This window comes from Onychomys torridus, chromosome 18 (genome assembly GCF_903995425.1).
Source record: "Onychomys torridus chromosome 18, mOncTor1.1, whole genome shotgun sequence".
In the NCBI taxonomy this organism is placed as follows: domain Eukaryota; kingdom Metazoa; phylum Chordata; class Mammalia; order Rodentia; family Cricetidae; genus Onychomys; species Onychomys torridus.
In genome coordinates, this window is record NC_050460.1 from 52,930,177 (window position 1) to 52,945,256 (window position 15,080).

General features: G+C 43.1%; 1 protein-coding gene across 1 annotated transcript; it reads right to left on the reverse strand.

Annotated features, from left to right (window-relative positions):
• Positions 1-3,632: 3,632 nt before the first annotated feature.
• On the reverse strand, positions 3,633-12,852 carry Tfam (transcription factor A, mitochondrial). The gene is made up of 7 exons (XM_036168377.1): positions 12,607-12,852; positions 11,796-11,914; positions 10,531-10,601; positions 9,869-10,018; positions 8,312-8,407; positions 4,855-4,911; positions 3,633-4,434 (listed from the first exon to the last, which is right to left on the reverse strand). Exons 1-7 carry the CDS (start codon positions 12,705-12,707, stop codon positions 4,294-4,296), a joined length of 735 nt encoding a protein of 244 aa, XP_036024270.1. The 5' UTR covers positions 12,708-12,852; the 3' UTR covers positions 3,633-4,293.
• Positions 12,853-15,080: the final 2,228 nt, after the last annotated feature.

Here is a 15,080-nt window from a genome sequence, read left to right on the forward strand (position 1 = left end):
GTGTATATAATGAGATCTGGGAGGTAAAATCCAAATGTAAAAATGAAACTTCTCTTTTGTGTCTATACCTCATTCAGACAACCTAACGGTCATCTCCCACATTTCCAGCCTTCCCCGCTTTCCTGTGACCTGACACAAGGGTATGAAGTACAGCATGCTGTAGTGGCAGCACCGGTGCTTGAGGTTTAAGGTTAGGAATGCTCTGGAGCAGACGATGCTGGGGACTCCCCAACTTCTGCCATTTTATACCCAGAAGGAACCTGCAAAAACATCTCCTTTTACCATGTGTCTTCTTGGAATCACATTTATATCAGAAACCGTTATAAATTAGTTGCTAATGAGACTGATTTAAATGACAGGGTGTTTTTTTCAAACACATTTCAAATTCTTGCTTAGCGTTTTAATTTAAATATGCAGTTTCTTGGTCAGCATTTCTAACCTTACAAAAGAATGGTTTTCTGTTTAATGTATTTTATAATGAATATAACCAGTGATTAAATTACCAAAAGTATATGTGAATGATAAACAATTGATAGTACCACTTGTACATAATTTTACTTTTTTGCTTGGGAAGGTTTACAAATTCAGAGTAATAAATTCATTTTATATTTTAAGTTTAATTATAAAAAATATGTATTGTTTTATACTTCAAAACATACAAACATTGTTACAACATTTTCAAATATGTCAGTGACAGGCTAGAGCCAAGTGCAATAAACAGGAGGAGGAGGGAGTTTTGCTGCCGGGGAAGAAGAGAAAATTCTTACAATAAAGAGGGCTAAACAGAACTGATGGGCACTATGGCGTCATCTACATTAAAGCTGCAGTTTCAGCACCCCCTGGTGGTACAATGAACGTGAGGGAACCCAGAAAATTTTTCTCATTACCTTAAGTCTGTTTAAAAAATACAAATACCAGCTTTTCAATTCAGAAATGCACACTTGTACCAACTAGGGTTTTTTGATGTTTTTAAGGGCGTCTTAGTCAGAGTTTCTACTGCCATGAAGAGACACACCATGACCTCTGCAACTCTCATAAAGGAAAACATTTCATTGGGGCTGGCTTACAGCTCAGAGGTTTAGTCCATTATTGTTACGGTGAGAAATATGGCAGCGTGTAGGCAGACAAGGTGCTGGAGGAGCTAAAAGTTCTACATCTTGATCCACAGGCAACAGCAAGTGAACTGTCACACTGGGCATGGCTTGAGCATATGAGGAGACCTCAAAGCCCACCTCCACAGCAACACACTTCCTCCAACAAGGCCACCTCCCCCACCAATAGTAGTACTACTCCCTATGGGCCAAGCACTCAAACGCATGAGGCTATGAGGGCCATACCTATTCCAACCACCACAAAGGACATTGCCAAAAAAGGAGTTAGCCAAAAGAGCAGGCTGTTAGCAATGTGACGTGAACACCAGAAAATTAAATTAGCACCAAGTCTTTGTTAGCCTCAATGCTCAGACCCCCTGACACTGACACTCCACCACAGAAGCACAAGGTGACCTTCATGGTGACCTAATGCTGCAGACACAGCTTTACCTCATCTCTTCAGCTCCTCCCAATACTTCTTTGGTTTTTCCAGACAGGGTTTCTCTGTGTAGTTTTGGTGCCTGCCCTGGATCTCGCTCTGGAGACCAGGCTGGCCTCGAACTCACAGAGACCCACCTGCCTCTGCCTCCTGAGTGTGCTACTGCCACCTGGCTCCTCCTAATACTTTTTCAGCTCCTTTCACAAATGCTTTGTTGCTGAAAAAAAAAAAAGTCTAAAAACAGGCTTTTATGAGTGGCCATTGATTACTGATGCTGAGTTCTCAACCTTGGCAACAGAAAATGTATACAACTATGTGGTAGGCCAGTTTACTGAATTTAAAAAGGCATGGCATGGAAGACAGGTATGGTGGTACATGCCTTTAAAAATCCCAGCACTTGGGAGGCAGAGGCAGGCTGATTTCTGTGAATTCAAGGCCAGACTGGTCTACAGAGAGTCCCAGGACAGCCAGGGGTACAGAGACTCTGTCTTTAAAGGGGAAAAAAAGGGGGATGGAAAGCTATTAACGGTAAGCTTCTCTTACAAACAAGGAAAACCATATTCAACCAAGTGTCATGAACAGGCCTATGTTTCCATTCTCTTCCTTGACTAAGCTGCAGGTTCTTGAGCACCCTTTCCTGTACCTGGAAAGTTAGGATTTGAAGCTAAGTGGTACATGGTTAGAACTCTGGGGAACTGTGCCATGACCACGCATCACTCCAGTGTCTGCTGCTCCTGAGCTGCTCCGAGGCATATGTGACACAAATCAGTTCCCTTCCAGACACTAGGAGTGCGGAGCTAGAGTCTCTCCTGGAGTTGCACTTGGGAAGGAAGGACTCTTACCCTGGCCTCTTCTCCAACCTCCAAACTACTCTAGCTTCAAACCCATGCCATCTACTTCACCAAAGGAAAATCAGGCCTGAATTCCAATCCACCGGGCAAAATTATTTTACTTTTTAACTCCTCTTCAAAATTCTGATTCTTATTTATTACTATTTATCTATCCGGGGTTGCGGTGCTAGGACATTCTAGGCAAGCTTGCTACCAGAGGTACACCCCCAGCTCAAACATATGTAAACCTCCATCTCCCTTCCATATGTTCCTCTCCTACCTTGTCAAGTTCAGCGATTTCAACCTTACTTTCCCACGAACAAAGCCAACACAAACAGCTGAGTCTGCTGGAGCTCTAAGTCCACAATCTCTGGAGCATCCTCAATACACAAAATCCATGAGTATAAACTATTATCCTGTGTCTCTGAGACCTGCTCAGTGGTGGAGGTTCCAAACTACTTGTTCTTTGAAAGAGAACGGATGTTGAAGAGCGACGATTTGGGCTGGGGAAGGCTTGTGGGATGTGCCAGCTCAAAGGTTGGAAGATGCCTTTTCAGGGGTGACGGTAAAGATAAGGAGGGCTTCGCTCCCATACAACATGGCATTTTGTGCTATACTAACCACTATTGGAGACTAAAGAGTATTTTCCTTGCTAGCACTAAGAACAGTTAGATCACAGCGACCCAGTGATGACCTTAAGACGGGATGAGAATATCAAGAACAGCTGAGAAAACTAGCCCTGTATGCCCAGTAGCCACACTGCACCATACCACAAACCATGGTGGCAAACTACCTGCAAAGGGCCACACGTGTATGCTGCAGCTTCCCAGCCTCATCCCTATAGCAGAGCACCCATACACAACAAACCCGAGAAAGCATATGGCTGTGTTCCAATAAAACTCTATTCACGAACACTAAAGATCATAATAACTTTCACATTCACAGTTTTCTTTTTAAAAACCTATTTAAAATGTAACTACATTTCTTAATGCACAGGCCCTGAAAAGCAGTCAGTCAGTGCCTGGAGCTGGCCGGCTCACCAGCTGGAGGGCCTGCACAGGCTGTTAACAGTCATGGACGAGGTTTCAGATCTCTGACTTTGGAGACTTGTTTTTTCACATTTCTCATTTAAAAATTTATACCACACAAGCTCCGTGAATATTCTCACATGAAAAATTCAGGGAAAAAGGTCCTTACCTTAAAAAACAACAAAAACAACAACAACAAAAAACGGTTAACCAAATAGTTCATCTTAAAATACATAATTCAGAATCATGTTTGGAAAATTAGAATTTTTATTCTATGCAATAAAAACAATATGCATAGACCTAGTACATAATTTCTTAGTTTTTACTTTAGGAAAAAGAAAAAGATGAGAAGTTTGTTTGTAAATCTTTGTCCCTATTATAAAAAGCTGTTATGATGTCAACAATCACTTATATGTACAAACATCAACTCGACACATGATTTATGCCTAGAAATCACTTCATCCAATCCTTTGAATATGCAGTTACGTCATAGTTTTGCCACAGCTGTGAAAGCAGCTCTGACCCCGGACACAGGGGGACACACTTGCACGTAACCGTCATCAGTGTAAAAACTTCACAAAACTACATGTAACTGTTCCAAGTGTAAAAGTCACTTCACAGTCTGTCTATCTCCACCAAACACAGAATGATTCACCACTACATGCAGATGCATGGACAGTCTCGTCTCTAGTTCTTAAGCAAAAAGCACAACTCTGCAGGATCTTCCACTGTCAGGGCTTGATATAATAACAGAAATGTATTCAACAGGCACAGGTCCATGGGCTACAGAAAAAGGAACTGACTATCCAGTGTCAACCAGCCTTATCCTTTCTTAGTGACTATTACGGCACTGAGACCTCATTGGTTTCTTGTGCCTAATCACGAAGACAGCTCCATCTTCTGTCTCAGTCCTCAGTGAAGTCTCCCGATCGTTTCACATTGCGTCGGATGAGATCACTTCGTCCAACTTCAGCCATTTGCTCTTCCCAAGACTTCATTTCATTATCATAACGAATTCTATCATCTTTAGCAAGCTGAATGTATGCCTGAGAGTGTTAAAATATTTTATTTAGAAAAGAGGAATTAATACCTGGAGTGCTTTCATCTACACAGAAATTATATCACTATTTTCCATGCACCAAAGGAGAATACAGAAATAATTTTAAATAAAAAGTTGGGGGGGGGGGAGTTAAGAGAAAGTGTTTACAAAGTGTTCTCCAAGGGTTGGTGGGTTGTTAGTTTAAGGACTTAGGGGAGAGAAGAGGGCAGGTGGGACAAGGCATGTGTGAATGCCGGTTTATTTACTGACACACTCCTGAGAGAAAAGCCAAGTTGGCCTCAATGAGGGCAGTCCCTGAGTACTGCCATCAAACTGGTGCTGCTGGGCAATGCCACAGGAGCCAACCCCATCCTGACTACTCAGGCACTCTAAACGGACATATAAAGCCAGAAACTGTACTACTTACCTGCTTTTCCTCACTAGATAGGTTTTTCCAAGCCTCATTTATAGTCTTCAGTTTTCCCTGTAAGACAATGGATAGTTAGGTGTTCACACCTAAGAAGACAGCAAAGGAGACCATTCCCCATTTAATCCAAGAACTCAGCTGTCATTCATAAGCAATACCATGCATGCAATGTCAACTGACACTTACTTCCATTGGACTGTTACATTCCCATTGAACGATTACATTTACATGAGTATGAAATGAGTTATCTCTTGATTAAAAAATGTTTGCAGAGCTGGAGAGATGGCTCAGTGGTTAAGAGCACTGACTGCTCCTCCAGAGGACCAATGTTACTAGCTGAGCCATCCCACAAGCTCAGATTTACTTGGTCTTTGTTTGTTTGTTTGTTTGTTTGTTGGTTTGAGACAGGGTTTCTCTGTGTAGTTTTGGTGCCCGTCCTAGAACTCACTCTGTAGACCAGGCTGGCCTAGAACTCACAGAGATCCGCCTGGCTCTGCCTCCCAAGTGCTGGGATTAAAGACGTGTGCCAGTATCGACTGGCTGAGATTTTTTTTTTTTTTTAAATCTGTGGTTTTGGGGACAGCCTGGCCACCCTCATACTCTTGATACTTCCTGCCTTAACTACCCAACTGCGAGTTGTATTTCTCAAAAATCATGGTGGCTAGAAAAGCAGTGGTAATTTTGAAACGTTGAAGAAACATCATTTCCAACCCATAACTCTATGGCCAATCTAAAAACAAAGGAAAAGGCAGTTTTTAGACATGTAAAATCTGAAACAATAAGTTCCTGCACATCCTGAATTAAGGAAAAGCTAGAATAGGAGTAAATCAAGGGCACAAGGCGCCGATGCAGGAGGAGCTCGGTGTGCTGTGTGCACCAGAGAGATGGCAGCTGCCAACCTGAATAAACCACAAGCTTCAAACCGAGCTGACATCCCACTAGATGTACTGAGCTACTGAGCACTGAAAAGTGGGATTCAAAAAAGATCATAAAATGGGGAATTTGAATGTTTCCTTTGTTTGTAAATATGCCAGGAATTCAACCGCTGACAAGCCCCTCCTGCACGTGTATGTGTATATGTATGTGTTTGTGTCTAAGTGCATCTGTATGTATCTATATCTATGCGTGTGCACGTGCATATGTATATTTGCACATGTGTACATGCATGTATATGTGTGTGAGTCTGTGGCGGGGCAGCATTAGAAGGCTGGGATGTTTGCAGATGTTCTCTTGTGGCTCAAGCTGGCTTGTAATTCTCTCTATGATACAGGATAGCCTTGGTCTCTCAAGGACAGGGAGCAAAACTTGAGCCACCCACCCAACTTAGCCAGTATCTTTAAATGAATAAAATTATAATCAAGTTATATTTCCATTACTAAGGACAGGGCACAGTCATTGAGGCTACTGGGTAATCCTAGGGATGGCCTGCTCCAGAATGATGTATTCAAAGTTCTCACCAGCACAGGGCTTTCCTATATGACCATATTTCTTTCTTTCTTTCTTTCTTTCCTCCCTTCTTTCTCTCTCTTTCGTTCTTTTTTTTTTTTTTCAAGACAGGGTTTCTTTCTGTAGCTTTGTGCCTTTCCTAGAACTCGCTTTGGAGACCAGGCTGGCCTCGAACTCACAGAGATCCACCTGCCTCTGCCTCCCGAGTGCTGGGATTAAAGGTGTGCGCCACCACCGCCCGGCTGACCATAATTTCAGTAGGATGCTGGAAGATGCCAGAGTTTGAAATTGTACAAGAAATGATTACTAAGTTAGATCCAATTTTGCTGAGTGGAAATAAAAAAAAAAAATTGATGGGTCCTGGAAGAGGGCCTAAAGAATGAATTTCCTTGACTTCTACTAGATTCTAACTTTTCTTTCCTTTTCTTTTTTTTTTAAAAAATGACTTTCAGTGGTTAGAGTCTATGAAGCTGTTTCCACTAAAGGAAAATACTTTGAAGATGAACAACCATTTTTCTAAGCAAATCATGGTTATTCTGGAAAAATAGCAGTATGATTTTATTGAACACTGAAAAGTAAAGATGTTTTTTGTAAAATGATTAAAATTTTAAAATCCCAAGGAAAAGTTATTAGGTTGCCATTACAAGCCTGAGAAGAGCCACGTTACACATATACTTCACTTAAACATATACAACATGTAAGTGCATGGAAAAAGAACTTGTGAACCAATGACAGAACGAGTTGATTCCAGTGGTGTGCCTAGCGAGCTCAACTGCCCAGTGAGTGACCTGGACATCTACACTTCTTTTTTTTTTTTTAAAGTTGTTTTTTTTTTTTTTTTTTAATTTATTATGTATACAGTGTTCTGTCTGCACGCATCCCTGCAGGCCAGAAGAGGGCGCCAGATCTCATTACAGATGGTTGTGAGCCACCATGTGGTTGCTGGGAATTGAACTCATGACCTCTGGAAGGAAGAGCAGCCAGTGCTCTGAGCCATCTCTCCAGTCCCCCACATCTACACTTCTTTACCACAGCACTTTATGCAAAGACAGCAGCTGCCGTTGTTGCTCTTGACGGGAGACGATAGATGGGCTGGCTTTGTGTCCAGCACATTCTTGTACCCATGTCCACATGTACAGCACATACCCATGGCATAGGTATAACCATGCTTGTTAAAGGATGAGGCATCAAGAGACAAGCTCAACCCCAAAACAAAACCAACAGCCTCAATCTCATCCTTCCCAGGGATGCTGACACTTAAGAGCTGTTGAAGTACGAAGTTTCTAGAAGAATCTTAACATTTCACAATATAAAAGTGCCCCTCTCCCCAACACAGGACTTCCTGTCCTAGAACTCACTCTATAAACCAGGCTGACCTCGAACTCAGAGATTCACCTGCCTGTGCCTCCTGAGTGCTGAGATTAAAGATGTGTGCCACAACCCAGCTTAGTGTTATCTCTCTCTCTCTCTCTTTTTTTGAAGACAGAGTTTCTCTGTGTAGCCTTGGCTGTCCTGGAACTGATCAGTAGACCAGGCTGGCCTCAAACTCACATCCACTTGCCCCTACCTCCCAAGTGCTGGGGATTAAAGGCATGCACAACTGTCACCAGGCATGTTATGTCTCTTAAATGTAAACAGTTTGCATTACATACAGTTGTGTGTATGTGTCTATGTGAACCATAAAAACAGAAAGATGACTTAATTAGAAATATTTTGAAAGTTGTTCCCGTGGGTATGCATAAAGTATGTACGGCAAACTATGGTCAGCACACACCCAACTGCATATGCTAAGAACAAGAACTTTTGTCTTTTCCAAGGCATCATACAGTCCCAGCTGGTTCTGCAGTGAACTATACACTCAGCTCCAAGGACTTTTTTTGTTTAAAGAGACACAACAAATTTCCACATTTTCTACTTTCCTTCATCATGTGACATGACAGACATACAACTTGCTACATGATTTTAAACTAAAATAAACACAAACCTACAAACAACCTGCCACTCTGCTTACCTGAGCAGTTTGCTCTGTAGCCTCTTGAAAGCTTTCAGATACGTAAATGTTGTATGCTGATCGAGGTCTTTTTGGTTTTCCAAGCAACATTAATTCCTGAATAACAAAAGTCAAAGTGTCAGATACAGTCACCAGGAAGTCTAATAGCTAAAGAAGCAGTTTGCTACAATGCCTAACAGAATCCAAGTAAACATTAACATTTTGTTTCCTTGAGACTTGCTGGCCGCCACCCTGTGGCCATTCTCTTTCCTCTGCTTCCCAAGTGCTGACGTGAATGACAGCCTGCACCATCACACCAGCAAATAGAGTGATGTGTATATAAGGTATGTGTGTTACATCTTGGAAGTCAAAAACTTTTCCAAGCATAAAAGTCTTAAAAACTGTAATATAAAAGGCATTTCTCCATCCAAAAAGGTATTTCCTTTACATGTGATTTTTATAGCTTCCAGGAACTGAATCATAACATTTACATATAAAATTTTCTTTAAAACATTATTTTAAATCCCAGTTTCCTCCTTGCAGGACACTAATCGTATTGGCTCAATCAATACATGCCTCCACTGAACCTCATAAACACAGGATTATTTAGTAACCTTATCTCACTCACTCCTTCTCTTAATGGCTTGGAACAGTTAAAATTAAAAAGACATAGTCAGTTCTCAACGGGTGCCAAGAAGGAAACTGTGGAATCAGCACACAGCATCTCTTGCACTTGGTCCCATATTCATTGTAATAGCTACTGCACTCTCCTATTTCTTTTCTATTTAGAGTAGCAGTATCTGAATTTATAAAGTCCTGGGGTGGGTGTGATGGCACAGCAGATAAAAGTATGTATTGCACAACCCCAGTAAAGGTGAAAGAACAGAATCAGCTCCACAAAGTTGTCCTCTGACCTCTAAGCAAGTACCCCTCCCCCTGTTGTATACACATACACAAAGAAAATTTAATGATAAAATAAAGGGAGGGAGGGAGTCTAGGAGACCAAGGGTATTAAATGTCTAAGGTCCTGTCTACATGGGTTTTATTATAGAAACCGTAAGAGCATTCCCTAAATAAAGAAAAATGTAGACTGACTTTCAAACAGTATCCTTTATGTGAATTAACACAAGTTAGAAAAACTTAACCATGTAGATAGATGTTTTAATAGTTATTTGTTTGAAAGGAAATAGAATCCTACCCCAAGCAACTCCTTACTGGAATAACTGGCATTTTCCTCTGATGTGCTAATGAAGGAATTTAGTATGTTCAGCAACCTTCAAATTCATGACCCTCTACAGACAATTCAAATGTGAAAGTTACTCTAGAAGGAAGAGGTGGAGTAAAGATTCTAGCTTCTCCTCATTCACTTGATTGAAGCTTCAGGCCAGTCCTATTGACAGCGCAACCAAGACTTCCCAGGCACACCGTGTGAGATATGACAGTCCTGCTTTTGTCTACCTGGAGTGCCCAGGAGCACTCCGCTATGTCACATCTACTGTCACCAACACAAGGGAAAACTACCTAGACTCTCGGTTATGTTATCTTTTCCACAGGAGACAGTATTTCAATGATACTTACTTTCTTTTTTACTAATGCTTGCTTTTTCATACGTTTCTGCCTGACTTCTTTCTCAAAAGATACCAACTGACTTGGAGTTAGCTGGTCTTTAAATCTGCTCATAGCTTCTTTGTACGCTCTCCATTCTGCCTTAAAATCAGCTTCATACACCTGCACATTAAAAATCCAAATAAAAATCAACAAACTGGTGCTAGCAAGCTCAACATATTACATTTGCCAGGGACAACCAGGTAAAAATACACTCTGAGATGTACTTTCCACACGCTTGCTAATCGAGGTGCAAAGATAGCAACTGAGTACCCTTCCTGACTGTTGTCAACCATTTACCTGTACTACACCCATCTATGTCGACATCATTTATGAAACAAAAGGTATAGAACACCTTTGTGGATGTGACTGTTAAGGGAGAAGAGAGCAAACTAAGGATATAACTCAGCTGGTAAAGCGCTTGCCATAGCCAATGTCTATAGCCCTCACGCAGGGGAGGGGGTGGGGGCAGAGACAGGTGGATCCCTGGAGCTTTCTGATCAGCCAGTCTAGTTCAACTGGCAAGCTATGAGCACAAGCAGAGACCCCATCAAAGAAAAGAGGTGTGAACTACCTAGTCTTTGGAAAAACATGCATCCCTACTGGTGAGCAAAACTGAAAACGTAAATGCTTACTTTTTTTTCTGCATCCGGTAGTTCCCTCCATGCGGCTGCAATTTTTCTAACCAGGTCTGAAAGTTTTGCATCTATAAATCAGAATGGATGTGTCGATTTTATTTCTTAGGGGTTAACTTTCTACAAGCCTTTGAAAAATAGCCTAGTGGCTCTAAAACCAAGCTAACTACTACATACATCTTTACACCCTATGAATACAATTTTACCCAGAAATGCTAGACAACTGTTATTTAGTTTTAGTGAGTATGTTACAGACTACCAAAAACAGTCCCTGGAAATTAGTCTTGACACAAAACCATGTTGCATTTCAATTACAGAAATACCATTCAGATATAAAGCTATTGTAAAATTAATCCATTATTCTTCATTTCCTTTGTCGTAACTGAGGATACAACTACTTTATTAATCATGTATTAATGCCAAGTCTTACATTTTAGAAGACAGGGTTATGGGTATAAGCAGATCTCTGAAAAGTTTACTGTCTGTCCCTTACCTGCAACAGGAGTACTTTAATTATAGCTTGTATGATTTTCACATGTGCCCTGTGAGGCACCATAAGTAAAAAGGCTTGGAAATCATAAGCAAGGACCAACTTATTAATTCAGCTATTAACTTTATACTATATACTCAAATGAATGCTCTACAACCCTTTCTTAGGCTACCTGGAAATCTTTCCACTTGCCAATCTTTTTTTTTTAAGAACTCAGATAATTTCCAATGAATAAGTTAGCGGTGACTTGTATAGACCATTATTTTTTATCTTAAATTTTTTTCGAGACAAGGTTTCTCTGTGTAACAATCCCAGCTCTCCTGGAACTCAGAGAGATCCCCACCTGCCTCTGCCTCACAACTGCAGGAATTAATGGCTTGCACCCCCACTGACTGGCTAGACTAGACCATTATATTTTACAGAGCACTTCCTGGTAAGTTATTTTATTGCTCCTTTACAAACAATGATCACAGAAGCAACTGCAAAGCAAAAGATAAGTCATCAGTGGGTCTTCTCAACGAGGGCAACTAGGCCTCAACTTTATCTTTTTTCTGCAGAGTGCTCTCCAATTTACAGGTTATTTTAAAAATACTGTTCTCATTTATATTTAAAGAATTAAAAAAAAAAAGAATTTCTATTAGTTATAGAATGTTATACAGACCATCAAAGAAAATGACTGTTGCTAAATGCTATCTGGTAGTGCAAATCAAGTTTGCGGGTGACAAAGAAAACAAATCACATTAGAGAAGCCCGCCCTAAGCCCCACATCTCTTACCTGGGTGTTTAGCTTTAAATCTGGGTAGCTGTTCTGTAGAAAACCGAAGGTATGAACTCATAGGTTTCTTTGGATAATTACCCATGTTAGATGAAAACCATTTCGGAATACAGACAAGGCTACACACGGATAAAAAGACGTGAATGTCAGATATTTACCATTCCTATACACAGACCTCAGATACCAAATCCAAGGTCAGCCAAGGTGCCAAGTATCTAACACCTGCACCATAAATGCTAACAGCCTTTTGAGTGATTTCCCTTCCCTCTGCTGTGCTAAGAATAAACTCAAGACCTTCATTTGTAGAAGCATGCTAGAAGGTCCTCCACAACCTGCTACTCCTCAGCCTCAGGACTTATTTTAAAGCCCTACTCTAAACCAAATCAGAGGCTGCTGGTCTCAAGGCTGCAAACGCGGCGCCCTGGGTGACCTAGCCAAACGGAAGAGGGGGCTGCAGGGCTGAAGCACAAGTCCTCTAACCCTGGGTGACCTAGCGGAAGAGAAGAGGAGGTCGCAGGGCTGAATCACAAGTCCTGGCACCCTGGGTGACCTAGCCAAACAGAAGAGGGGCTGCAAGGGCTGAAGCACAAATCCTAGCGATCGGGGCATTGAAGGGGACAGCGTTCCGCGCCACAGCTCCCTGCCCCGCCTCCAGGGCACGAGAAGGAAGGCGGGAGAACCGAAAGGTAGAAGGTGACAGGAAGTGAGGGGGTCGGGTCCCAAAGGCGCGAGGTCCCTGCTGGCCCGGAGACCCGGGTGGCACCAGGGCAGATGAATGATGGACGTGCGGCGGCCCCCGCCCGCGGCCTACCTGAGCGGCGAGGGCATGCGACCCCCGCAGCCCGCGCACATCTCGGCCCCCGAGCGCCCCAGTGCCCTTAGCACGCCCCACATTGCCCGGAACAGCGCCATCGCTCGGGTTGACGATGCGCTAGCCCGGCACCGCTCGCAGACAGCCGTCGTCTCACACACCACGATGCCTACACACAGCCGAACAACCCGCGTGGGAGCCCCGGGGGTTTGTTATCATGCCCGCCGCGCGCGGGGCACTCTGGGAAGCCCGAACTTCCGGTCGGAGGCAGGAGGCGGGGCGGACGGAAGGCGGTGTGTGCCCTCCCCCTCCGGTGGGCGGGGCTGAGAGGGGGCGGAGCCTGCGGCGAGGCTCGGAGGTCTTGGTGTGATACGGGTGTTCCTGAGCCGCCACGGCTGCGGACCTCCCCCGCCGTGTGTGTTCTGCTGCGCGGCTTGCCGGCTGTTGCAGGACCCGTGGGTCTCGCCTGCCAGCTCAGGTCGGTGACGCCGGCGCTGCGGCTTGTGTCACAGTGCCAGGCCTCTGAGGTCAGACAGCAGTGGTACTGCAGATGCCCAAGCCGCAAACAGTCTGCGACTCCCACCGTGCTGCTTCTGAGCCCACAGGACAGCAGCGCAAGGGGCTGCTGAGGGGGTGGAGAAGAGGGAGGGGTGGTCTTGAAACTCATCGCTTTGGTGTGCCATCTTCCCTTTTAAAATTTATAGAAAGGGATGGGGGTCCCCAGGATGGCCCAGTGAGTAGAGGCGCTTGACCCCAAGTCTGGCAAGCTGAGTTCAACCCCAGGATTTACATTGTGGGAAGAGAGAACCAACTCAAGTTGTCCTCTGACCTTCACACACACACAAACACCCGAGTAAATGTGTCATAAAAAATAGACACTTGCTGGTGCAGGCCTGTAATCCCATGACTTGGGAGGTGGAAGGCAGCTGTTCAAACTCATCCACTGCTAGATAGTGAGTTCAAGACTAGACAGGGATACATGAGACCCTGCCCCCCAAACAAACTAGCCCTAATAATAATAACAAAGCAAAGATATTCTTATATTAACATCTGAGCAGCAAATGTCAGCGCCCTTAATACTCAGGTTTCCCACTTGACAGATTATGTGGACACTTTGTCAGTTCTGAGATTGTGTGACAAGGACACCTTGTGATGGATTGATACAGTGTACAATTTGTGTCCTACAAATACTAGGATTTTTTGGTTTTGGTTTTTTGTTCTTTTTTTTTTTTTGAGACAGAGTTTCCTCTGTGTAACGCCTCTGGCTGTCCTGGAACTCACATTGTAGACCAGGCTGGCCTCGACCTCACAGAGATCCACCTGCCTTTGCCTCCGGAGTGCTGGGGATTAAAGATGTGTGCCACCACCACCTGGCTTTTTTCTTTTCTTTTCTTTCTTTCTTTCTTTCTTTCTTTCTTTCTTTCTTTCTTTCTTTTTTTTTTTAATGCAGTGGCATGGAAAAGATTAGGAAGATCTGGTGATATCTAAGGGCTTTAAGCTGTTAAATATCTTACTTAAGGGCTGGGAGTGTAGTTCAGCTGGCAGAGGGCCTGCCTAATATACATAAAGCCCTTGCCTTAGACTCCCAGCTCGGCATAAACCAGGCATGGTGTCATAAGCCTCTCCTCTCATAACTTGGGAGGTTGAGGCAGGAGGGTCAGAAGTTCAAGGTTATCCTTGGCTACATAGTAAATTCCAGGCTAGCTGGGCTAGAGACCTTCTCTCAAAAGTAAAATAAATAAATAATGACTTTTAAAATAACTACAGCAAGCTTGATGGTGGATGTGTTTAATCCCAGCACTCGGGAGGTAAGAGGCAGATGGAGCTCTGGGAACTGGAGCCTGGTCTATGTAGCAAAGTCCAGGCCAGCCAGAGTTAAAATGCTGAGACCCTGCCTAATAACAACTTATTCTGTTGCATACCTGTAGTTGTTTTCTCTGGAAAAGAATCGCAACAATTTACTAATGTAACACTGAGTCTTTCTGTAGCTTTGAAGCATTGGCCCTTCATGCTACCGAGGACCAAGACCACACTGAGCACCACTTACGTTTTTATACACTCTTGGGGGACCTTCCAGCTCATCCTTTCAAACCTCCTGTCACAGCAGCAACAAGCTCAGGTTTGCTCTTGGAGTGTATCCAAACAGGTGTAAAAACACATTTTCCATGAAGCCCAGGGGCTGAAGCAGAGCTGTGAGAAATTATAGCATTTTGATGAGATGAAGGTTTGCACAGGACATAATTCCTTCTAATCCCATATCAAGTGATTTTTAAAATAATTTGCTATTATAAGTCAAGTAGACCATATCTGTGTTTTCATCAGATAGCAACTATTACGGTGTAATGATTTTATTGTAAATGCACATTTACAAAGGAAACATTACTTAAATTATCTTTGAACAAAACAAGACTGTGGTTTTCATTTACACCTACTCTAAGAAACAAACAGCCTTTCCCTGGATTTTGCCCTCGGTG

Bases quoted from the DNA above. Each gene is read 5' to 3' on its own strand.
- Tfam (XM_036168377.1), bottom strand. From the start codon at position 12,707: ATGGCGCTGTTCCGGGCAATGTGGGGCGTGCTAAGGGCACTGGGGCGC. The intron at 10,019-10,530 runs GTAAGCATTTAC...TTTAATGTGCAG, and splicing joins TACCGGATGCAGAAAAAAAA to GTGTATGAAGCTGATTTTAA. The intron at 4,912-8,311 runs GTAAGCAGAGTG...ATTGTCTTACAG, and splicing joins CTACAGAGCAAACTGCTCAG to GGAAAACTGAAGACTATAAA.